Below are 24,898 nucleotides of genomic sequence, written 5' to 3'. Positions count from 1 at the left end.
CTCCGTTTGTTGAGTGTGAATCGTCACGTGCACCCCCCCACTGCCACCGCCTTGCAGATGGGCGCCTGCTTCTCCAAGGTGTTCAACGGATGTCCCCTCCGCATCAGCTGCGCCACCTCCTGGGTGCATCCCGACACCAGAGGTGATGCCACGCCCGTTAGAAATCTGCTTGCAGGGGTGCGACGCGTGAGCTAAGACCGTTCTGCTGTGTTGCGCTGCATCGGGTGGCTTCTGGTGCGGGGGCAGGCGACGTGGCTGGCCTGCAGGGGGCACTGTAGCAACGTTGATCGTTGTGCTGTGAATCTGAGCACTCAGCGGCGATGCTGCCTGCCTTCAGCAACCCACACTGACCAACGTGGTGAAGTATGGTCAAATAACTCCGGTGACCCGCACAGCGTTGGGGGAGGCCCTCGTCCAGCAGTGGATTGACAACGGGCTGTACAGTACATACATTACACGATGGGGTGGAGTGGTGGCACGGTGGTTTGCATACCGCGCTATGAAATCTGTGATCTCGGTTAGATTCCTGGCCACGGCTAATATCACGTGGTGTCCGAATTGGTTCTGGGCCCCCCCCTTTACCAACCCACACTGACCATCGTGGTGAAGTATGGTCGAACAGCCCCGTTGCCGTTCACTTGTTGCCCCGCAGTGCGTGCGTGCGTACATACTTGTGTGCGTGCGTGCATGCCGCGTGCTGGCACCCTTGTCTCCTGCAGACCAGCACATCATAATCGGCGCCGAGGAAGGGATCTACACCCTCAACCTCAACGAATTGCACGAGGCTACAATGGAGCAGGTGAGAATAAGGTAGAGCGGGTGCGGTGGCTGCTAACAGGTGTGGTGACTGTGGACCAGGTGAGGCTACTATTTGCTTCCTTCCTCAGGGGCACACGCTGGCTCCTGTATTTGCCAGTAAGCACCAGATCTCTTTGCAGTCCGTTTGGCTAACTGGCGGATCCTTGTCACCTGCAGCTCTACCCACGGCGCTGCACCTGGCTCTACGTGTTCAACAACGTGCTCATGGCCATAACCGGTATGGCCACCAGGGCAGCCCTCGCGTGGGCAAACAATAGGGCGAGGGGCACGGTGAGGGGCGAGGGGCACGGGGTGAGGGGCACCGTGAGGGGTGAGGGGCACAGTGAGGGGTGAGGGGCACAGTGAGGGGTGAGGGGCACAGTGAGGGGTGAGGGGCACGGGGTGAGGGGCACGGTGAGGGGTGAGGGGCACGGTGAGGGGTGAGGGGCACGGTGAGGGGCGAGGGGCACGGTGAGGGGCACGGTGAGGGGCGAGGGGCACGGTGAGGGTTGAGGGGCACGGTGAGGGGTGAGGGGCACGGTGAGTGGTGAGGGGCACGGTGAGTGGTGAGGGGCACGGTGAGGGGTGAGGGGCACGGTGAGGGGTGAGGGGCACGGTGAGGGGTCTGGGGCACGGTGAGGGGTGAGGGGCACGATGTGGGGTGAGGGGCACGGTGAGTGATGAGGGGCACGGTGAGGGGTGAGGGGCATGGTGAGGGGTGAGGGGCACGGTGAGGGGTCTGGGGCACGGTGAGGGGTGAGGGGCACGGTGAGTGATGAGGGGCACGGTGAGGGGTGAGGGGTGAGGGGCACGGTGAGTGGTGAGGGGCACGGTGAGTGGTGAGGGGTGAGGGGCACGGTGAGGGGTGAGGGGCACGATGTGGGGTGAGGGGCACGGTGAGGGGTCTGGGGCACGGTGAGTGGTGAGGGGCACGGTGAGGGGTGAGGGGCACGGTGAGGGGTGAGGGGCACGGTGAGGGGTGAGGGGCACGGTGAGGGGTGAGGGGCACGGTGAGGGGTGAGGGGCACGGTGAGGGGCACGGTGAGGGGTGAGGGGCACGGTGAGGGGTGAGGGGCATGGTGAGGGGCACGGTGAGTGGTGAGGGGTGAGGGGCACGGTGAGTGGTGAGGGGCACGGTGAGGGGTGAGGGGCACGGTGAGGGGCACGGTGAGGGGTGAGGGGCACGGTGAGGGGTGAGGGGCATGGTGAGGGGCACGGTGAGTGGTGAGGGGTGAGGGGCACGGTGAGGGGTGAGGGGCACGGTGAGGGGTGAGGGGCACGGTGAGGGGTGAGGGGCACGGTGAGTGGTGAGGGGCACGGTGAGTGGTGAGGGGCACGGTGAGTGGTGAGGGGCACGGTGAGGGGTGAGGGGCACGGTGAGGGGTGAGGGGCACGGTGAGGGGTCTGGGGCACGGTGAGGGGTGAGGGGCACGATGTGGGGTGAGGGGCACGGTGAGTGATGAGGGGCACGGTGAGGGGTGAGGGGTGAGGGGCACGGTGAGTGGTGAGGGGCACGGTGAGTGGTGAGGGGTGAGGGGCACGGTGAGGGGTGAGGGGCACGATGTGGGGTGAGGGGCACGGTGAGGGGTCTGGGGCACGGTGAGTGGTGAGGGGCATGGGGAGGGGTGAGGGGCACGGTGAGGGGTGAGGGGCACAGTGAGTGATGAGGGGCACGATGTGGGGCACTGCATCTTGCCCCCATCATAGGAATGAGGAATTTTCACTGCTTGTTCATGGCTGTAAACAGGAGATGACTACCGCCTCAATCCGCATTTTAGCAGGAAATCGCTTGAGGGTGAATTAATATTGTGCTTAGAAAGAGAATCAATATGTTGTGTATGTAGTAACACGTATGAATGGAAAGATTGAAAGTTACACCACTGGCTCCTGGCCACCGACTGAGATGAAGGCTGCCCGTTGCTCATTTGCATTGATAAATGCTGTGACCCGATTTAATATGGAATTTAGTTGAAAATAAATGTTTATTTTAAAAATATAAGAACATACATAATCTGTGCTGACAGAAATGTGAGCGAACGTGCGTGTGTGTGTTCCGTGCTGCGCCAGGCAAGGCAGGCACGCTCTACTCGCACGCGCTCCTGGGCCTGTTTGAGCAGGCGCGGCGTGAGCAGAAGCTGCCCGACCGCATCCTGCCAAGGTGCGTGTGTGTGCGCGCACACGCACGCACGTTTACACGGGACAAAAACCCTCCCATAGCATTCACCGGCAACTGGGGTAAGTGTTGTTTGCGAGTAGCACCTACAAAAGGCAATGCGGCGCAAGAGGGGATGGTGTGGCAAGTACCAAGCCCGGCCATCATTGTCTTCCCGGTGCTCATGTTTACACACTGCATCAGGTACTTACTTAAGGCTGAGTCGACCGAGGGGAGGCCGAGGACTGATTCAGATGTTCTTCATTGATGTTGGACATCAGCGGGAGGGAATGGAATTCATGTTGCCGGCTTCGTGGTGCAGTGCGTTAACCACTACACTACTGCTCCCCACAGGCGCACGCACACGCACGTGGACTCATGTGCACACATTCACGCAATTAACACGCTCACATGTGTAAACACACTACATACATGTGCGCACACATAGACCCATACGCACACATGAACACAGGCACACAAATATCTGGCATCCCCTACGTGTGCCGTCTCCGATGGTGACGTTGCTGGCACGTCATCATCTGGCTGCTGTCTCTGTTTATCTCGACGTGTGCTGTGTTGTGGTAGGAGGTTCATGGTCTCCACCAAGATCCCCAACAGCAAGGGATGCTACCGGTGCTGTGTGGGTAAGGCATCTCTCCCTCGTCTCGTTATTTGATTTTTTCAACTCGGAGGCTTCGTTGGGCTGAGCACCATTTCCTTGGTAAGATTAGACCAATTCCCTTGCAAAGCAGCGTGGAAATCCCACTACCGGCTCAGGGCACCATCTGGACACGTTGAACTTTTAATAACGATGTCTTGTGTTCTCAGAGGCGGCATGAGTATCTTGGGGATCAGAGTACCGAGCCGGCACTGCTGAGGTTCTGGGTTCAAATCTAGGTTGCTACCCACGGTTAAATCGGGTTCTCAAGTGTTCCAATTTGATGGTCTTGGCCTGGTCCCCGATAAGTCCACAAAAAAACACTTATTTTAGATTTGGTGTTTTACTTCAATTTGGTAAAATTCCAGCCCTGACAATCATGTCTCTGTTTTGGAAATTGTGAGAGTGCAGCCCCCCCCCCCCCCACCTTGTAGATGCTCGAGACTCCACTCTTGTAGATGACGGGATCTCTGAAGTAGTTCTGTAAAATCGCCTTACGCTGGCCGTTCTATAAAAGCAGGGGCGATGTTTATCTTCGTGAGAGTTCCGAATGGATACTTTATCTCGTGGTGCTGATTGAGGAACACAGAAAAAAATGGCACCACGTCCTTTAGGCAAAGATGACCGAGTCTGTGCTTGTATTTTCTCACGCACTCATTTGCGCATGTGCATGTGCATGTGTCGCCCCCTCTAACGTCGCCACCAGGGAGACAAAGGCGTTCGGGCATGGTGCACGCCACCCACCCCCTCGTGTGCGTGCTGGCCTTCATAGGTGCTGCTCACTAACAGCACTTGCCCCAAAAGTCTGTAAAGGCCACACTGGGGAATCTTTGTTTTCTTGTGTGTGTCGCCCTGTCTGGCCCGTTGCCTGCAGTGCGGAACCCGTACACGGGCTGCAAGTACCTGTGTGCAGCGCTACACACGGGCGTGCTGCTGCTGCTGCAGTGGTACGAGCCGCTCATGAAGTTCATGCTCATCAAGGTGGGCGATGCCTCCAGCGCGAGGCGACCCGTCGCTTGCCCTCGCTGCAGATTCCCCCGTCAGAAGCCGCTTTAATTAATCAGAATATTTATATTTATTGGAGGAGGAATCCGAAGAGCTATGAAGCTCATTTTCACAATTTCCAGGAGGGGCATGGGGCCAGAACGTTACAACAACAAACAGTGGAAAGTGTAGCAAAGGTAAACAAATCACTTTAAAAATATTTGGTAAGGCCCACTAAGCTATTAGCTTCTTTTTCAGAAGCAACCTGGCCAGAAATGATAGCTCAACGAAGTGGCTTATCATGTGGAAATTTATAGCAGCAAAACAATATAAATAATCTAAACGTCTGACCAAACTGCCCGGAAATGCGCTCGATCTCGTCAGATCCCGGAAGCTAAGTGAGTTTGAGCCTGGATAGTGGTCGCATGGGTGACCACTGTGCATAATGGGTGTGATAGGGCTTGTGAGGGCCTACGTGGTGAGCAGCATAGGGCACTGCAGCAAAGTCCATTCTCGTAGTGTGATGCTATTCCCTCTCATCTGAGCTCCCCACCATCAACAACCCACAGTGACCGGCATGGTGAAGTATGGTCAAACACCCCCACCCAATGACTGACACGGCATGGGGACGCCTTTATCCAATAGTTGATTGATAAATGTCTGTAGAGTATGTTAGGAAGCTAGCGAATGTGGTATTTGTTTGTATGTACGTTGAACTGCTTTCGCACCATACGCAGCCACTTGGAGGTGCGGGGGAAGGACAACAAACTAACCACAAAAAGCAGTTCTAAAGAAATGAGTTTTCAGGTGCAGCCGTTGCATTTGGACGCCGCACTAATCCACGTTCACGTCGCACTGTACCTTCCCCGTTGATGGTGGCGCCCTGGGCAGCACGTGGATGCGCCCCTACGCAGCCCGCTGGTGCTCTTCGAGATGCTGGTGATGCCGGAGCAGGAGTTCCCGCTGGCGTGCGTGGCGCTGGCGTCGAGCTCCCAGCCGGATCAGGTCGTCTCGTTCCACGCCATCGACCTCAACACGGGCGCCTGCAGCCAAGCTGGTCCTACACGCGCACACGCAGAGACAAAGATCACCCGGATAGCCTCTAACACACTGTTGGGACAAGTGCTGTTAGTGAGCACTTATGAAGGCCTTCATAAGTGCGTGCTGACAACACTGCCCCAATAACACCGTTAAGGCTGCATGGGGGGTCTGTAGTGGTGATGGTTGACGCATCAGTTCATCAATTCAGCTGTATTCCTATGCTTATGATGCGCGTATCAAAGTGTGCGCGTTATAGTCGGTTATTTGACGCTCATGTTACATTTAGGAGTCATGAAGCAAACAAAAACTGTGAAATTAGAATGAGAAACTGTATAAACGGGATGGTAAAATTGAGACAAAAAATAAACGATTCTGAAATCAAATTGCAACCACAAATTGTGGCAATTCTGAATCAGTGGGTAGGCAAGGAGGCAAGGGGTGATGAATCATTGCATGCCAAGCTGTCTTGCTGGTGATTGTGCTGCTGGTGTTATTGATACTGGTGCTGCTGCTGTGGAGGTCCTGGTTATGTTACTGGTTTGATGCTCGTGATAATAATGATGCTGTTGCTGCCGGTGAAAATGATATTGCTGGTGGTGGTGGCACCGGTGGTCTTGATCCTTCTGCCGCTGGTCTCGTGACGCCGCGTGTTGCCGTCTCTCGGCAGGGGGACACCCGCTGGAGGCCGTCTACGTGAACCAGCTGGAGAGGGACAGCGTGCTCGTGTGCTTTGACAGTGCGTGTGGCGCCACCGTCTGCACGAACTTGGCACACTCATACACTCCCAACCCTTCTCTTGCTGAATAATAATGATTATATTGACAAAGCACCATTTTATCAAGGATCTTAAAGCGCTGTACACGACACAGCAAATTTGAATACATCGTGGCGTACTTCCTATACTCCAGCACTTATTATTTTGATCATCAATTATTATTTACCAAGGAGGGTCTCAGAGAGTCTCACAGTATTTTTGTTCAGGAGGGTTCCTGCCAAGTTTTCACAGCAGGGGGCGACGATTGCTGTGTTTCCCAATCAAACAATTTGCGAGTCATTTTTCACATTTGGAGCCTGACGGTGGCACGCGGTGGCCTCCCCTTCTTCGAATGACGTCGCGGGATATTTAATGGCCACTGTGAGGCGGACGCCGCCTGTTTTAGGGTCACGGCAAACGTCTGCATCTCGGCTTAGGGGGAGGCAGCCATTGCGTTGGCAGCACAGCAAGTGGGTTAGTGCGCCCATCTTTGTGCACCTTTAATGTTATCCCCTTGTGTGAGATGTATCCGCGCTTGCAATGTTTCCTCTCCCAAGCAACGCGCTCTTTAAACATTAATTGGCAAACATCCCAATGCGGGGCACTCTTGAAAAATGGTGATGAGATTCAGTTAATATATTAAATGTATGTGCCTATTTATTATCATTGTTATTACCAATGTGTTTTTTTTATTGCCGAGTTTTACACCCAAACGTACCGTGTTTATGCCGTCGTGCGTAACTAGGCACACATGCAGCAGCCCTCTGTGAACTCGCTTGCCCCACACCGTGCGGGTTGTGGCGGCCCTTTGACCATACTTCCTTAAGATTGAGCCCACTGCATACTTGAGAACCCAATTTAACCCTGGACGAGTAACGCGGATGCGAACCCAGTGTCTCGGTGGAGATGGCTAATGATACTTGTCCAAGGCCAGCGACACAGAGAGCTGAGCTAGTTTGATCATCTTCTTTGGTTCTTTCGGTAAAGTCACGTAGAATGAGAATAAAATAATAAATTGATAAAATAAAATAACACAATAATATTCTCACGACGTTTCGGCCACAACACAAGCGCTGTCCTACCAGACAGTCTCGTCCCTTCACCTGATGAAGGCCGCTTGTGTTGTGGCCGAAACGTCGTGAGAATATTATTGTGTTATTTTATTTTATCAATTTATTATTTTATTCTCATTCTACGTGACTTTACCGAAAGAACCAAAGAAGATGAATCATTGCAGTCACGAAAGCTTTAAATCGAAATTTAGTTTGATCATGTTGCAGAATCAAGTTAATTTACGATATTCACTTTCAAGTTAATTCATTGTTGAACATTTTATTTTTAGAGAGCGTGAAGATAGTGAATCTTCAGGGCAAGTTGAAGTCCAGCAAGAAGCTGGCCTCTGAGCTGTTCTTCGACTTCCAAATCGAGTCTATCGGTAAGCTACGTCCTTATTGCCAATGATGATAGCAGCTCGTGGTAATTGCAATGCCTTCGAAGGTGAAAGTCTGGAGACAGCATATTGAGAGCGGCCTTCCGTCTGTCTGTACCGTCCGTGGTGTGGCTGCAGTGTGCCTGCAGGACAGCGTGCTGGCATTCTGGAAGCACGGCATGCAGGGACGAAGCTTCCGATCCAACGAGGCGAGTGTCGCATGCACGTTCTCCAGGCAGTCACGCGCCCGTCTCACTCTCCCAGCAGTCACGTGCCCGTCTCACTCCAGCTGCTCGCTGCTACCATTGCTGCTTCTTCACCCGAGTCCACACCTGAGCGATCGGTCACTTGACACTTAGTTGCACCGACCATATCACTTACACGTGGACGTCTCTGCAACCAGTTGCGAGCAGTTGCGCACAACTGGGTGTTGTCAGTAGAAACAGACTCCACTCTGAATCATCGATCTGCTAAAGAGACTTTTGTAACAAAGTATATCATCACACGTGCACACTTGCGAACTTTAATGTGTTGTTACAATCCTGAATGCGCTGTTTAAATTCCTTGTTGCACAACTGCTCGCCCAGATGTAGACAGAGCGGTTGGAGGTGATCATTCATTTCCGAGATTTCGAGAGTCTGCTGGTCGCACAACCATGGACCAGGGTTTAGTTCTTTGCAGCTCCTTCATTCGCGATCTCCCCTCCTCGGTGAGGGATTTATCTGGGCGCAGCGGCTTCCTCCCATAATAAAAAGCTCTCTGGAAGGATTTGGCCAAACATCAGAAGCGGGAAGATCCTCTTGTTAACGAGCTTCGTGGCTCAGTCAGGATTTTCTGCGAAAAGGACTGCTATTTATAAATACACCACGCATATAAACATGGGAGAGTTGGACCGGTCTTTGGCCGACCTGCTCATTTCAGTGTTTTTTCGGGAGAACGTTTTCTGTCACTGTGCATTTTACTCTTGACGATGAGGACAGATTTCAAACATCGTGATTCGCATTGAAGTTGGCGGTCTCGATCGAGCACGCGTAACGTTTGGCGTTCTGGGTCTCGCACGTGTGCGGACGCAGGTCACGCAGGAGATCACGGACCGCTCGCGAGTCTTCCGGCTGCTCGGCTCCGAGAGGTGAGAACACCGGCCCGGCCGTGCCAGAACCAGCAGAGAGATGCGGATAGGACGGAGACGTCGCGTAACGAGAGAGATGTACACGTAAACATGGCGGTTAGAAAAAGAGGAAAGAGAGAGACAGGCACGATACGGATGGGAGAGTTTGATGTCACCTATCTCTGCCTGTCGTGTAGAAATATAAATTAAGTCATTGTCCCAACAATATTTGTAGGAATGTGCTGTGAAATTCACACGTTTGAATGTATATGTACCTTAAATCCCGACTGTGTTATGGTGAAGATGATTGCATGGTGATGCTGTGCACGCTCTGTACGTGTGTGCGTACTCTGCGCACGTGCGTGTTGCTGCTCGCGAGCACTAAGTGCTCGTGCTCGCCCTGTCTGCTCACTCGCCCTGTGCATGGCACAGGGTGGTGGTGCTGGAGAGCCGGCCCACGGACAACCCCTCCGTGCACAGCAACCTCTACATCCTGGCGGGCCACGAGAACAGCTACTGACTTCGCCAACGTCGCCCTGCTCTCATCATCCATGCCCTGCTCTCATCATCCATGCACCCCAGCGAATGGCACGCTCCGTTCCCCATCCGGCGTGCCACCCATGCCGAACTGTGGGGCGGAGGGCGAGTGGTCACCCATCGGTACGATGCTGCTGCCGAGACGGGCACGCAGCGCCCAAATCTAAGCACGCCAGCTTATGGATCCACTCTGTCGATTGGAAGACAAATCTCTGGGTCCTTGCGAGTGACCTCTCAAATGCGGGGGCAACTACGTGTTCCGCTGAGGTTCCTTACCGCCAAGAGAGGGAGGGAGTCCTCCTGCAGCAGACACTTTCTTGCTGTGGTTGCAGTCGTCACGGATATGCTGGGGTATGTTATGTTACATGTTGTGTAGCAACATGGGATGTGGCCAACACAGCTGTGCTGCTGCTCTCTGATGTTTACTGCCTCGCCCTGGCCAGGATATAACACACGGCTTGTCTGGCCCACGATGCACCGAGTGTGGACGTGGCCTTCGCTCCGACGCATTCCCTGCCAGCGACTCGGTGAACAGCCGGGTTCTCTGCTTTTTCATTTGTTCTGGCGACCATCTCTGTAAGCTGTTCCCTCAAGAATCCACCACCGACGACGGGAACAGAACAAACTTGCGGAGCCTCGAAGGGCGGCTCCGCGTAGGCGGCGTGTTTTGCGGCGCCCTTGCGGAGAGCGGCGGGGTGGGGGAACGGAGGAGCCGTGCGATGGGACTACGCACGCCTGCTTGTTGCTGCCGGTGTACTCGACGCAATAACTACGCGCTGTCTGCTGCACCATGGGCGTTAAAGATCCCACGACTTCATTGGTAAGAGTAGGCCATTGTGTGCCGGCTTCGTTTGCCGAATTTGCAAAATTACTCGCAATTGGAATGTACGTAGCGATCATCCCCCCCCCCCACCCCAAAAAAAAACTTGGCAGGACCCTCCTGAAAAACAGTGGTGAGACTCAACGAGGTGTTCCTCAGTTACAAAATAGATGCCCTCGGTTCGATGGCCATGGTGGGAGTTTGCGCATGTACGAGATACAATGATTTGCCAGTATTGCTAGCTACAGCGTCTGTGTACACACGCTAGCGTGTGTGCGTGTGTGTATTCAATGAACTGAGAGTCGAAGCTGCATGCGTGCGCGTGAGAGGCTGTGCGTCTGGTCTTGTGTGCGTGTTTGCGTGAGGTCGCTCACCGCCGCATTGCCACACAGATGCGTTTGCCATAATAGCTGCCCGTCGATCAAAACTCTATGCAACTCCTCGTGGGCCTACCCATCCCACCGTTTCATTCATAGCCACACCTTGAGCGCAAGTTTTAACAGCATCGTCAAGATCACCGGCATGCCCATTTAGTTAACGTGATGTATACGTTTTCTTATCGTACCACAAAAACCTTTATAACGTATTGGACGGCTACCCGAAATTCCATTCATCATCATACATATCCACCGTAATCTCTGCTCTGCTAGAAAACATACCCAAGATAACCTGACTAAAAAATACCCCGTGGACAACCACAACTTGATTGGTTAGAGAGAGAGGGTGCTTGAGAACGTTCGGGACTTCACACCTATATTTAATTTTGAAATGCGTAAAATGTACTCGTATTAACTCTGAGCGTGAGAGTGCACGCCTGTGCACGAACGTTACGTTCGGCCTCGTAAAGCTAAACACAGCTGGCTGTGTAAATGCTATCGGGGTTGACAGTTTACCCACACAGACAACAGTTCACATCCGAGCTGGGGTCACAACCCACAGGTGGGCCGTGGCCGTCATAGCAGCACGGTTCTTCACGTGCTGTATTATTCCACCTCGTGCACTCATTTGTTGCAAACATGGGTTTCATTTGTCGAAAATGTGCGAGAAAGAGCGAGAAGTGGTTTGCTGGAAGGAGACTCCAAATGCCGTATATATTCTTGTAGGGCATGCGGAGCCTTTGGGCCGCCCTTGTTGAGCACACCGCTTGGGTCGTGAGCAGTGGCTGCCCTCGGGGGGCGAGCCCCACGTGTCCTAGAGGCGGCCGTGACTGCTGTAAGCTAGTACTGCGTCGGCACATGTTGCGGCTCACGGTGGAGATTGTCGATGACGCAACATGCTTGTGTTCTCAGGCACATCATATGTCAATGTGTGTATTCATAGTCACAGCCACCGATGTATTTTGCGCGTTCCTGTATATACACATAACGCTGTACTGTTTGCGCATATATGTACAACTTTTCGCATTGTCATCACTTACATGGGCTTCAGGTATGCCTTCACCAAAAAGGGTGAGGCTTAGGACTTGAAATGAAATGGCATGCATCGTTAAACGCTGTCCTTAACAAAAAAAAAATCGAATTTCCCAGTGAAGCGACTGTCCCTTGTCATTGGTCGTTATGGTTTGCTTGGTGCAGCTGTAATTGACGATGGCAATGGACCACACCGTTGCGCTCTAACAAATCACACTTTCGGGTGGAACTGATCACAAAAGAGATTTCGTGCCTGAGAATCTAACTCTGCATTTTAAAGGTCGTACGAGTGTGGTGTGTGTTGTTACTCAGTTTTACCCTACAAGCATGTATTTACATTAGCACTTTCACCAGTTCATTTTCATTTATTTCCATTGGAACATTTCCCAGGAAAAGTAATAATTTTCAAACCTGTCAATCCACTGCTGGATGAAGCAACCCATGCCGTATTAGCCATGGGTATTTTTGTTGACTATACTTCACTAAGCTGGTCAGCACGGGTTGAAGGAATTAATGTAATAGAACATTTTCCAAAATTTACATTGAACGAGGGATTTTTTTCTCAATTTTGACCACGGATTTCTATATTTTGACATGAACATGCAAATAGGCCAATGATAAAAATGACGCGAGAGTGTGCTCTAACAACGTCACGCGTTTTGAATACGAGCCGGTATGGTTTGCGTGCATCATCACCGTTCATTAGTAAAACCTTGCTATTTGTATTTGTTTGTTCAACCCCAACAGATGTCCGCAAGAAATGTAACAAAACGTTCCAGCAATGTTTTAAGCATTTTCAAACGAAACCTCGGAAGCACTCCGGTGCAATTGTACTTAATAAACATCTGAAATGCAGGGTAGAGCCCGACCACTCGACGTGCCCTGTCCACGCGCACAGCGACGCACAGCGACGCACAGCGATGCCTTTCCGTTCGTCAGCGGTCCCCCCACCGTCGTTTAAAGACGGTGGTTCGCCAGTGTTGGGACTCGTTACAGCAGCAGTGTTATCGGTGTACGTGGACACTTTTGCGTGAATTTATCACCCAATTTGTATTTGGGATTTTAGATTTTAATATCGTACTTTTATGTTTTGTATTATCAGTGTCAGTTGCCCGACTTGTTAATGTTGCGTTGTTTACGACGCTCATTATTATTTAGTGTTGTGCTGTTTGGCTGCTGTTGTGAAACTGTCGTCGTTTACAATGCGTTTTGTTACCGTTCAGATTACGTAGTCTTATCACGTCAGTAGCCACACACTGCTTGAGGTTGCACGCGATCACAAATGCTCAACACTTTGGGGACCCACGGGCGTCACACCACAGCATCATACCGACTGTAATCGCCTAGGAATGCCTGTCCTTAACGCTCGTGACGTCACTCCACATCGACCAGCCCCCCTAATTAATATTCATGAAAGGTTACGTCATCCATATGGACACCCCCCCCCCACCCCTCATTGATAATCATGAGCGGGTGACGTCCCTCCACATGGGGGGCCGAGGCGCCTCCTCTCCTCGGCGTCAACTTACAGCCTTCACTACAAAGGCAGAACCCTCACGTCACGTGATCTCCGTAACGCTGTTGAGACATCAAAGTAAAAAGGACGTCGTCATGAACAAGGGATTATAAACTTAAAATTAAATAGCTCTGTGTCACCGCGCCCTTACAAATCGCACACACATTGATGCAATGAATATATCACGTCGCGGTCTGCTTTCCGCTTGCAAGTTTCAAATTTACCACAATACACCCGTCCTTGGACGGACAAAATGCTATTTTTATTTATTAGCGGTGGAGGATGAATACTCCTTTACCGGAGCCCAATCATTTCCTCTGCCGGTTCCCCTGTGAACACTTCTTTGGCGATACCTGTTGAGTACTGATTTTTTCTTTAGTGAGGTCTGGAGCCCTTCAAATGCCGCACGATTAGTATGTTTGGCTACGTACGGTGCGAAACAAGTTCAGCATACATACGTGCGTGTATCTGTTGAAGCAGCCACCAGAAGTTTTGGCAGTATAGTGCAATTAGCTGTACATAAAGGATCTTGTAAGAGACATAGGGTACTGACCTCTTAATGACTTAGATTTTCAGATAAAAACTAACATGTTTCCTAAGTGTAGCCAGGTAGAGATGTAGGCAGGTGTTAAGCAGGTAGGTCGTTAGGTAAATATCCTTTATTTAAATCGAGTAAGAGTCTGAAGAGATGTTACTTTCGCAAGGGATGCCTGGGAAAAGAGAGGAGCCATGTAACAATTCAACCCTCCTCACGAACTAATATTAGGGGGTCACCCTTCGATTCAAGAGTCCGATAACTGTTTTCCATTGTGCAATGTAGAATGCAAAATGCATAGTGAGGCTATGCAGACGCATACCACTCCTTTCGATATCACTTTATGTTAAAGACAAAAATCTGCGGAAGCCGGAGTAGCGCAGACTACTCGTCTCTGGCAGTGGAGCCAGCCACAAGAATTCCCGGAGTGCTGCCGCAGATTTCTACGTAAAAAATTCTTGAGCAGGCCGCGTGACCACCCCGCTTGACGCGTTGTCCGTGTGGCGCTCGGCCAAGTGACCCAGGGCTTGGGTTTGGCGGTTCGTGGGGTCAGCAACTTTGGCCACCTCTGTGCAACTGCGCCTGCTGGGTCTCCATGAACCACATTTTTAATGTCTCTTTTAATATTTTCTGCACTCAAATTGTCTTGATGTAGCCCAGGTCGCCCTTGCAAAAAAGGCATTTTTTTTGTCTTCGTGGGTTTATTTAATCTGCCGGTTACACAAAGAATGCTGACTGACATAAAATATGATTTTGTGGGATGTGGGGGGATATAATTTTTTATAGGTTACAGTTGTGTATCGTAAGCGGAGTATTTTTTTCTGCGATTATTTGTTACGTGCATACATATAGTGAGAGGTAGGTGTAATGGTACCGGACAAAATGGGTACAAAACACGGCTCAATTCACTCAAAACCTGTCAACCTGGTAGACGGCCGCGTGCCCACCGCTACGAGCACCCGGGGCAGCTTGAAGCGCAGTGGCAGAAACCCCATACCCGGTGTGACTGGGGGCATGTGCAATATCCACAGCAAAGTGCCTGACACAGAATGAAGCAACTTCAAAAGGGCTCTTAGTTATACCATGCCTCCAAGACGCTTGGAAAGTAAGTGGGTTTGGCACATGAGCAGCACTGCTCTGCATTGTGGTTTTTTTAATCTCCCATCCTCCAGCCGAGTAACACGTCATAGGTTACACAAAAAGCCACACTCGAGGCTTTCACAGAGGCTGCAGGCCAGATCAAACTGTGTACACGCGTGTCCTTTGTTGCGCTTGCGTTGCATTGTGGGGGGCTTTTCTCACAATTCAGTGTGGCCCAAAGGTGTTTTGTGAAAAATCTGACAGTTTTTCTATATATTATACATTCATAGCCTTTGGTCATATTTTAATATAATACATGTCTGTTTCACTTCCCATTTGTTAACTTTATTTTTCACAATATCGGAACACATAAACGTAAACCTGTAAATGCATTCAAAATACATCACTTTCGAGTAGCGTTCTGCGTGTTTTAATTGTACTTTACATACGTTTAAAGAGTTGTTTGTCGTCTTAAATGCTTACCACATCCAAACACGAATGCATTTTCACGGTAAAAAAAATCCCGTGCTAAATTACGATGATTAACGTTGCCACTCGGAGATAGTCTGCCCCAGTGCATGGCCACACACCCCCACACTCGGTGCTGCAGTCGTGTTGAGTGTCGTCCGCCTCCCGTCGTCCTTCACGGCGTCACGGTGCAAAACGTCACCGCGATGCTCCGCCACCGTTTGCTGGACCCATTCGAGGCGAAGCCACAAACATAATATGAAAATAATGGAAATGTTCTTGATTTTTAGTTTTGCATTGCGTATGCAGTGGATTGGCTGGCTCGCTTGTCAGCAGTTGATTGTTAATCATAACATCGTGACTGGCTGGTGAGAGGGAGCTCCTTCACACGCAGGAGATTGTCTCTTTGGTGCCAAGCCCCTATTGGATGCCACTTGCACACAACCTTGCACGGCTGACTTGTGTACACTTCCAATTTTAATTGACAGTAACATTACCTTTAACGGTGCAAAACATATCGACTTAAAACAAAGTTTAAACTAAAATCCCGAAGGTACATATTAACTGTTCCGGTTGAATTACAAATATTCGGAGGTTTGTAGGGCATGCACGTGGGATACGCGCACGGGAGTGTGGTGCTCAGTCAACATGCACCGAGTCACGACGACTTTGCAGACTTTTACAGATTTACATCTCGGATTCAAGTCAGCAATCTACATTGCATCGTGTTGAACAATAATTCTTGGTGGCACTGTAAACCCTTCGCTTTTGTCTGATGGGGCTAAAATACTTTGTAACGATGCCATCAAATGCCGCCTGTTGCTGCTGCTACTCATCTGGAACTGAAAAGGCCGGTTGACTACACGTTTTGTTTAATCCTCTTTAGTTACACAAAAAAACTGCGCGATTAAAGCATAAAGAATAAACATCAGTCTGCCGCTCGCCTCTTTGTTCACCGCAGAATTCCCCGGGAATCCCCCTCGCGCCGCCCGTTCCGCCGCGAGGCTCTGATGGCAACGAAACCATCGTGCCCTGGGTTCCTCTTTTGGGCGACTTATGTGACAGCCTCAGCGACCGCACTCCGACCGAGTTGACGGAGAGCCACTTCCTCCAACTTCTTGCCTATACTGTGCCGGTCTCCCTTAGAAAGAGGAGTCCAACTCATGTGATTGCAGAGGGGCAGTATCTGCGGATAGTTGGTGGGGGAAAACAACTGTTACAACCTTTTATATCGGTTCTCAAGTTTTTTTTATGGTGGAAATCGGTTGTGGTTTTTTGAACGGGTTCAGTTTCTGGCCACAGTGGAAAGCGCAAATTATATGTAAACCTCTTCTTTGGTTCTTTCGGTAAAGTCACGTAGAATGAGAATAAAATAATTGATAAAATAAAATAACACAATAAAATTCTCACGACGTTTCGGCCACAACACAAGCGGCATTCATCGAAACGTCGTGATAATTTTATTGTTTTATTTTATCAATTTATTATTTTATTCTCATTCTACGTGACTTTACCGAAAGAACCAAAGAAGATGAATCCTTGCAGTCACGAAAGCTTTAAATCGAAATATATGTAAACCTGTTATGGGCATCCCTTATGTTGGCTTGGCCTAAATTGTGTGTTCTGGTGTGGGTTTGGGGAGTCAGCATCTTTGTCACTGGAGATGCGAAGGCAATGGGGTGTTTGGTGCTGGCCTTACCATCCTCGTATGCCAAGGTGACTTTAATCGGTGCTCGCTAAAAGCGTGTAATCTGGTAGTGTATAGGTGGTACAATGAGATCTCTTAAAGCTCAACCCAAAAAAACAAACAGGACATGTGTATTCGGATATAGGCTAAGTGTCCTCTGCTGTCCTTTCCAAGTTTGAAGCTTTGATCTTGAGAAGAAAAAAGTTATGGTCAAGTGCATTAATCACTTCTATATATTGTAATGTCAATGTAGTGACTTCAATAAAGTGCTATCAAAAAGTGCCTCACCATAACTTTAAAGTATTTTTTTCTCTCTAAACGAAGCTTCAAACTCATGTCGGAATAGCCAGCAAGAGCCGTTTCTTTTTCGATGGCATCTTCACTTCCCACCAACATCTCACTAAACACTTCTCCGCACGAGAGCGTTGAGATTTTCCGTACCGACGATGCTGCAGTGCCAGAGCCAAGCACGACCGTTCACGTGGTGCCACTTTCTATGTAACTGCACGCGGTACTGTCGCAACGCTGTTGTGGAAAACCGCTCGAGGGTTTGTGCTAAATCACGTCCTGTTTGTGCCCTGTGCAGCGAGCGTCTTGGCCGGGTGCACGCTGAACCGCGTGCAACACCCAGTGCGGTGATCATCAGTGACGGTGTCACTCTTGGGCACACGCTTTTATTAACGCAGTGCAATGCACAGTCAAACCAACACCCGTGGGAGAGGGAAGAGGTCCGCGCACCAAAACATTCTTTGCGCAAAAGTATAAAAGTATCTCAAATGAGAACACGTCGTGCCAGGGCGAGTGTCATTTTGTGTGGTTTCACTTTGTTTATAGTCAATCTTGACTTAAAACTTTCGTGACTGCAGGGATTCGTATTCTTGGGTCTTTCGGTAAAGTCACGTAGATAGGTTTTAACGAAAGACCCAAGAATATGTATTTGTTTATAGTAGGCCGCTTGCCCTGGTTGGAAACGTCTCTGATTAAGGCTTCCTTTGAAGCAGTCCGTTGTGTTATTTGACCTAATTATGCAATGTTAGGTGATCGCCAGTGCACTGTGATATGCCATCAGCAGGCCATGGTGTCACAGGATTACATGCAGGGCTGACTGGCAGCTGCCTCCAGAAAGCACCTCAATCCCATCTCTGCAGCCCCACACTGATGCTTATTGCATTCTCGAGGGGCCTCCCTTACAACTAGTGCTGTCCTACCAGATTGACCCATAATATGGACTAGGCCCAGCCTTCGAAGAGCTTTTAAAGAGGCCATGGGGCACAGTTCACAGCAGCAGTTCGGCCGATCGCCGCAGCCTAAGCACCGTCCTCCACGGCGGAGCGCTCGGGAGCGCCGGCACCCTGGCCTTTGTGGCACTCCGATGCTTCCCCCGCGCCACCTTTGCCGCTACCACCGCCGCTGCCGTCGTGATCGCGGAGACACACGAGGCGAGCGCTGGCTTCCCAGAGCTGCCGCGCCAGCTCCTCGTCGTTGGCCTTCGTGCCCGGGTCGACTTGCCGCATCCCATCGAAGTAGCGGCCCGACACGTCCCTCAGCTCCTCAGACACCGCGAGGTTAATGCTGGGCTGGGCGCCAAGCCGAGGGGAGCGCACCACAAGCCAGAAGAAGGGGCCTGTCGTCACGGCACCACGGGGCAGAGTGACGGGGCTGCACCATTACCGAATCATCAACGTTATTGCCGTAATTTATGTACTTCAGCATTAGAACCATCAGTTAAAGTGACATTAAAATGTTGTTTGGAAAACCATCTTCATTATGTGCCTTGATTTATGTTTATTGAGATATATTGTAATTTTCAATAGCTTTAATTGCTTGTGTTTAATTCAATAACTTATTTCTTGTTATATGTCATCTATTCTAGATTTAAAGCTTTCGTGACTGCTAGGATCCATACTCTTTGGTTCTATTGGGTAAAGTCACGTATTATTTTATTTATTTTATTTTCACCTACGTGACTTTACCCAATAGAACTAAAGAGTATATATGTCATCTGAATGTTTAACTCATAGTGGTTTACTTAAATTAGCCTGCGAAGCACTTTGATGTAATTCTGTAGTAAGAGTGCTGTATAATAGCATCATCTTTTGATTCAAAGCTTTCATGACTGCAGGGATTCATATTCTTGGTTCTTTCGGTAAAGTCACGTAGAAGGGAAATGATAAAATAATAAAAATATAAAACAATAAAATTCTCACTAAGTTTTGACTGCAACACAAGCAATTACACCTGATGACGATTGCTTGTGTTGCAGTCGAAACGTCGTGAGAATTTTATTGTTTTATATTTTTATTATTTTATTGTTTCCCTTCTACGTGACTTTACTGAAAGAACCAAGAATATAGCATTATCATCGTTATTAATGTGTAAACGAACCCCTCAATGAGGGTAGCCCCTGCTAAATTACAGCCAAATTGACAAGTTTACAAAAACAATGCAATCCACCGCAGTGTGTAGAGAAACCGCAAGGCATTTGTGCGATTTAATTAGAAACTGACAATCGGTTGCGATATCCGGGCATACCAAGCACGGAGCTGGAGAAGGCTGACTTGTGCATGCCCGTGTGGCGGCCCAGTGATGTGTTGCAGACTCCTGGGTTCACGCTGTTCGCCGTCACCCCCGTGCCTGCACGGCACACACGCACACAACGCGGCACATGCGTCGTTGTTGTGTACACCTCCCAACAACACCCGCATAACTACACATTCTACGGACAACACTTCCATGTGGCACCGTTAGTGGGCCTGAATTCCACATGACCACTGCAGAGACCGGTCACGACAACCCCTCTTGCTTGACTGGCCACAAAATTATACTCAATAATCATTGTCCTCTTCAGTGATCGCGAGCAATTTACGACACAAGGCTCAATGTTGCAACCTCGCCTCTTGATTAGGGTTGACGATGGAATTCGTTGGGTGCGAGCACGCCGAACAGCATTCTACGTCGTGTGTGCCACCGAGCGCCAGGCCGCACCTTGCAGCCTCTTGCTGAGCTCCAGCGAGAACAGCACGTTGGCGAGCTTGCTGTCGCAGTACGCCAGCTTGGGGTCATACTTGCGGCGCTCCCAGTTGAGGTCGGAGAGGTCGAGGCATGCGGCCACCTGAGCCAGCGAGGACACGGTGACGACGCGGCTCGGGGCCGACGCACGCAGCTTGTCCAGCAGGAGGTTCGTCAGCAGGAAGTGGCCTGTGGCGGCATTGCCCAAAACCAGACTGTAAAAAATCCCAAATAGACCATCAACAACCCCCATCAAACCACCACAACTGCGGCCAGATCACTACAATCCTGGGCACCATAACTCTGTTACAAATCCACACTTTACAGCCATCGTCAGTGCCTTTGACGTCAATTGTCGTTATCCATCATTTTAAGATTAAGATCATCAACACAGGATATGTGTGGAGCCACTGAACCACAAAATGTATTAACTTGATGCTGGGCAACTTTGACAGGCACAGTTGGTAAATTTAGGGAATTTTTCGGCAATTATGCACTACCACAGCATGTTGTCTGTTGCGATGTGAAATTTACAGACTTGTTTGCAAGCATTGGCCATTGTGCATCTGGTTTAGAGGTAAAACAAAAGAACTGCTTTATTTTAGCAAGAGAGCTGCAAATGAGTATGAAGACAACATTCGCAATATTTTTTGCCAATTCATTATTGAGTTTTTTTTATTTATGGGGGAGGTAATAAAGAGTGTCTGAAGAAATTACACAAATGATCCTCATGGCGGTACCCCAGGGTACTAAATAAAACTAAATGGCCGAGGCAATTAAATATTTTATTTCTGGGACACTGTTTTTTTCCAGGTGTGTACTTCACTCCGCGACTGGGGTAACCAATCAATCCGAAATCAGTGCCACACTCCGCGATGTCGAAATGCAGCGAGGACGATTGCGCCGAAACCCTGAATGCTCGCGGTACGCACCGTAGTGCATCGTGTACAGCTCGTCGAGATGAGTCGATTGCCACATCACCGACCATCAGCAGACTAAAAATTACTGCATCACGGACATTATGCGAGAGCCGGGGTACTATGGTACCCCGGGATACCGCCATAAAGTTCATATATTGGGGGCTAACAGTAAAAAATGTGTAGGTTGGCAACCTACTTGGCTCTACTCCAACCACAAGAACCACGCTGCTGTTGCTGCTGCAGCTCACCCAGGTGGTTGACTCCGAACTGCATCTCGAAGCCATCCGCCGTCGTGCTGTGTGGACACCGCATCACGGCCGCGTTGTTGACCAGGATGTGAACGTTTTCCTCGTCTGCGGAGGCATCGTTACCCACAGTGTTAGTGTAACAACATGCTGTCCTTTGTCAATTCACTGCTCGACAAAGGCCTCCCGCGCCATGTTGATGAGGGATGTTTTAACATGCTCCTAAACACTGGTTAGTGGGGGTTGGTGAAGGTCAGAGTAATTCACTTCCTCCTCATACAAACAAGGTGGACCCTGCACCGGTGATAGAATTTCCATATTCCTCTGCCCCTGGCATATGAATCGGTATCTACCATTGGCAACTGTGTAGTTTCTATATTCTTAGTTTTTTCGGTAAAGTCACGTTGAAGAGAAACAACAAAATAACAAAATATATATAAAACAATAAAAAATTTCTCACGACGTTTCGACCATAACTCAAACGGTCATCATCAGGTGTGTAGTTTCTGTTAAAACATTTTTTAAAATATACTTGACACAACAAGTCTAACTGCTGACACCAAGCCTGACTGCTTGTGGGCCTTGTACTTTTGGTGGAGACGACAATGTAAAAAAATGTAGAGCTTCACCGATTTTGAATCCTTTTTTATGAGAATAATCCTGCTTGGGATATTGGGTCAGTTCCCGATTGGGTATTTACACATATGAGAGGAAACTGGAGCGGCAGGAGAAAACCCACACATGCGGGGACAAGTCTGAAGTCCACCCAGGTGTGTTCGCCATCCCCTTGCTTTCATGCATCTTCTTAAAAATCCACGTATACCGGGCTGATTGTGATAGGGATCGGAGCAAGCGGTACGGCGTGACGCACCCTGGTTGATGTGCGCCGCGAAGTCTCGCACAGATTCGAGCGAGGCGAGGTCCAGGCGGCGCGCCACCACGCGTGGGTTCAGCGTCTCCCCGCGAATCTCCCGCGCCGCATCCTCGCACGCCGCCTCGTCGCGGCACGCCAAGATTACCCTCGCCCCTGCGCGCACCGCCAGAACGCACGCCCCCTCAAAACCAACCCAACACATGTCAACGTATATCCTGGCTTAATATGGGTGCAGTGGTGTAATGTAATTGGCATGAGTCCTCGTCCAAGGAATAAAATGGACACCCCTGTCCAAGTTCCAATATCCCCCTTCTTCATAGCCCAAAGTCGCAGATACAGTTACACCGCCTGTGTGGCTAGGAATGCACATCAGTGGAATTATGACTTTAACAGCAGACTGCAACATTTACAAGCGTCTGAAACCAGTGAGCAACGAAGCTTGGGTTAGCACCAGCCCGTTCATCTTAATTGTCATGACGATCGGTGTGGCGCAGAGCACACGGCAACCGCGTTGGACAGCGGTGTGCCGCGATGCGCTGTGACGTGGCGACTGCATCACAACGCCACACCACGTGCCCGTGGCATGTGGCACGTGGTGCGGCACGGTGCACGAGTGCGTGCGTCGTGACCTCGGCGCGCCAGGTCGAGCGCCGTCTCCTTGCCGAGCCCCGTGTTAGCCCCGGTGACGATTGCCGTCTTGCCCTGCAGCACGGCCTTACTGCTGCAAAGCCCGCCATGCATGGAGTCCCTGCGCACACGGTGGTGGGTATGTAGTGAGTTCAACTGAGCCGCAGACGTACTCTTGGAGGCAACACATTTATTTAACACCAACACACGGGGTAACTGCCCCTTCACAGAATAACAACCTATGGTAGTGACACCAGGCTAACTACACTAATTACAACGTAACTGCTACTACGGCGCAGGATCACAGCTCGTGTCCGGGTCCACGTGTTGGAGACTTGGAGAACGTAGACGAAGGTTTCTTCAGGTGAACAACAACGCCGGGTCCCTTTGGGGGACCCGGCTTATATTCTCTGCGGCGTGGCTGGCTCCGCCCTTTGCCACGCCCACCTTCCAGAATCATCTAGCAGGATCTGGACCCCGACCACGTGACCACCCCTAGCCCCCACTTGGGGCCCCTTTGTAGACTTAACCGATCACGTGTCCTCTCGGGTCACCCAGAGTGCCATGGCCTCTAATAACCTCATTCCCACACCCTGCCCTGTAGGGGCTGGAACTGCACGCCGAGCGTGGTGCCATCCAGCGCTATCAATGTCACTACAGGTACACGGTGGTGGTACACAGTGGTGGATACACGGTGATGGGTATACGGTGGTGGGTACAGGGTAGTGGCACACGATGGACGAGGACCGGTGAAGGCGTTTTATTATTACACACTTTCTATTAACTCACTCTGTCTGTTGTTGTCGTTGTATCCTCAAATCTTGTAACTCTAATTTAACCCACTTCACAATGTGGTATCGACTGCAAACTTGGTATACTTATGTCATACTGATGACAATACTATATTCTATCATAAAAAATAAATGTTTAAACATTTTGTATATGTTATGTTTCGCCTTGGGTTTAATTGTCCACAGTCAACTGACGTTGGCTGTAAATCATCACGGGCCCCTTACGTTCTGGCAAGCTTGGGGCCACTTCCTGGAGTCGTGGAATTCTTCCATTACCAGTTGGGTACATTTCATTAAAGCGTGTTTAAAAAAGGTATTTTTAAATATTACTTTTTATCACTGGGATTGCCCAATGAAACCACGGGGCTGGGTTTTATTTTACTAACTTCAAAAATATGAACCTATAGTTTTTTTAAATCTTACCTTGCCCATCCAGGTAACGTCTCAACGGGATATCGCCTGGTTAAATAATGCATGATACTTGTACAATTCGAATTTGTGTCTTGAAACTAACACTGCAAGAGTCTGTGCATCAAGGTGAACCGTGCAGCTTGGTAGCTTGAAGAAGAGACTGTAGGGGGGGGGGGTTCACACCATGGCCACTTCGTTTCATTTATTACGAATGCAATGCCGTTTCTGTCTCAACGACTTCTCGCCTGGCTTTAAGAGGACATTTTCACGATGTGTTTGTCACAGGGCGCTGAGCAATGAGTTGCCTGAGGCAGTAAAGCAAATCGGTGACCTATCTGTGAGAAGTTTTAAAAAGTTTCCCTCTCCAATGCGTGCATTTTCTCCGGTCGATGGTTTCAACATCGAACAGTTGTGTGCGTTTTTTATTTAAATGCAGTCCTTAAAAATCATCCTATGGGGTAAATTCCTGAGTAAGAGGAGGAAATTCCACATTCTTATGGTGGTGGCAAGTTCATCTGAACGATGCCCGCACTTCTACTCACAACCCACTCACCAAGAAGTTGACCTCGACACCTTCAGTTCGCGTTAACATCTGCACAAACTTCGCGTGAACCTGTGACTCAATGTGTCAGGAGTAACCCCGTGTGCGCGTAACTCAACGCCCGGTTCCACCGATGCGCAGCGCCACGCTGCGCGTCTTTTCACTCGGGTACTCACTTGAGCAGCACAAATCCTCCCACCACGCTCCCCACCAGTGACGCGGGCAACAGGTACCGGTTCATGGTCGGGTGTAATGGGTAACCGGTTAGTTTTGATTAACGGGTGAGTTTACCGTCCACTCTCATTAAACCCGCAAGCCTCGATCGCCGCCTGTCATTCAAATCACCCGGCGGTCATGTTACGCAGGGAGGAGCGCCAAGTCAGTTGAGGGAGTGACGTCACCAATATGTTGTGGGGGGGGGGGTCCCTACGTAAGATGGCCACCGCGTTGACGCTGTAAAACATGACGTAATTCGCCCAGTCGTGGCGTCACCCTCCCCACTAT

The 24,898-nt window shown here is 50.2% G+C and overlaps 2 protein-coding genes across 7 annotated transcripts in view; one reads left to right on the top strand and one right to left on the bottom strand.

Annotated features, from left to right (window-relative positions):
* Positions 1–16,220, top strand: part of LOC116939696 (mitogen-activated protein kinase kinase kinase kinase 5-like) — a 62,425-nt gene extending 46,205 nt beyond the window's left edge. For all 5 annotated transcript variants that reach the window (XM_032948443.2, XM_032948442.2, XM_032948441.2 and 2 more), the window contains 12 exons: positions 58–142; positions 720–799; positions 976–1,036; positions 2,866–2,956; positions 3,536–3,594; positions 4,483–4,589; positions 5,484–5,649; positions 6,301–6,369; positions 7,730–7,822; positions 7,955–8,025; positions 8,890–8,945; positions 9,357–16,220. In XM_032948443.2, coding sequence (XP_032804334.2) covers positions 58–142; positions 720–799; positions 976–1,036; positions 2,866–2,956; positions 3,536–3,594; positions 4,483–4,589; positions 5,484–5,649; positions 6,301–6,369; positions 7,730–7,822; positions 7,955–8,025; positions 8,890–8,945; positions 9,357–9,444 — 1,026 coding nt within the window. In that variant the 3' untranslated portion in view covers positions 9,445–16,220. The remainder of the gene's footprint in view (positions 1–57; positions 143–719; positions 800–975; positions 1,037–2,865; positions 2,957–3,535; positions 3,595–4,482; positions 4,590–5,483; positions 5,650–6,300; positions 6,370–7,729; positions 7,823–7,954; positions 8,026–8,889; positions 8,946–9,356) is intronic.
* LOC116939697 (retinol dehydrogenase 13) lies at positions 15,145–24,803 on the bottom strand. 2 transcript variants are annotated; one of them, XM_032948446.2, is made up of 7 exons: positions 24,571–24,803; positions 22,654–22,772; positions 22,022–22,177; positions 21,154–21,258; positions 19,962–20,174; positions 19,509–19,610; positions 15,145–18,600 (listed from the first exon to the last, which is right to left on the bottom strand). In XM_032948446.2, exons 1-7 carry the CDS (start codon positions 24,633–24,635, stop codon positions 18,284–18,286), a joined length of 1,077 nt encoding a protein of 358 aa, XP_032804337.1. In that variant the 5' UTR covers positions 24,636–24,803; the 3' UTR covers positions 15,145–18,283. The 2 variants fall into 2 exon arrangements, with proteins under 2 accessions (XP_032804337.1, XP_032804338.1); XM_032948447.2 differs by lacking the exon at positions 24,571–24,803 and adding an exon at positions 24,407–24,564.
* Positions 24,804–24,898: the final 95 nt, after the last annotated feature.

Source organism: Petromyzon marinus, chromosome 6, assembly GCF_048934315.1.
Source record: "Petromyzon marinus isolate PM22_M1 ecotype Great Lakes invasive population chromosome 6, UKy_Petmar_22M1.pri1.0, whole genome shotgun sequence".
Taxonomy (NCBI): Eukaryota; Metazoa; Chordata; class Hyperoartia; order Petromyzontiformes; family Petromyzontidae; genus Petromyzon; species Petromyzon marinus.
This window is presented reverse-complemented; position numbering and strand designations above follow the sequence as displayed.

What these genes read in the sequence shown, in the direction of transcription:
- LOC116939697 (XM_032948446.2), bottom strand. Translation starts at nt 24,635, where the DNA reads ATGAACCGGTACCTGTTGCCCGCGTCACTGGTGGGGAGCGTGGTGGGA. An exon ending in CGCGGCGCACATCAACCAGG is followed by an intron (nt 21,259 to 22,021) that starts GTGCGTCACGCC and finishes ATGCCTCCGCAG; the next exon opens with ACGAGGAAAACGTTCACATC. An exon ending in GCTCAGCAAGAGGCTGCAAG is followed by an intron (nt 19,611 to 19,961) that starts GTGCGGCCTGGC and finishes TGTGCCGTGCAG; the next exon opens with GCACGGGGGTGACGGCGAAC.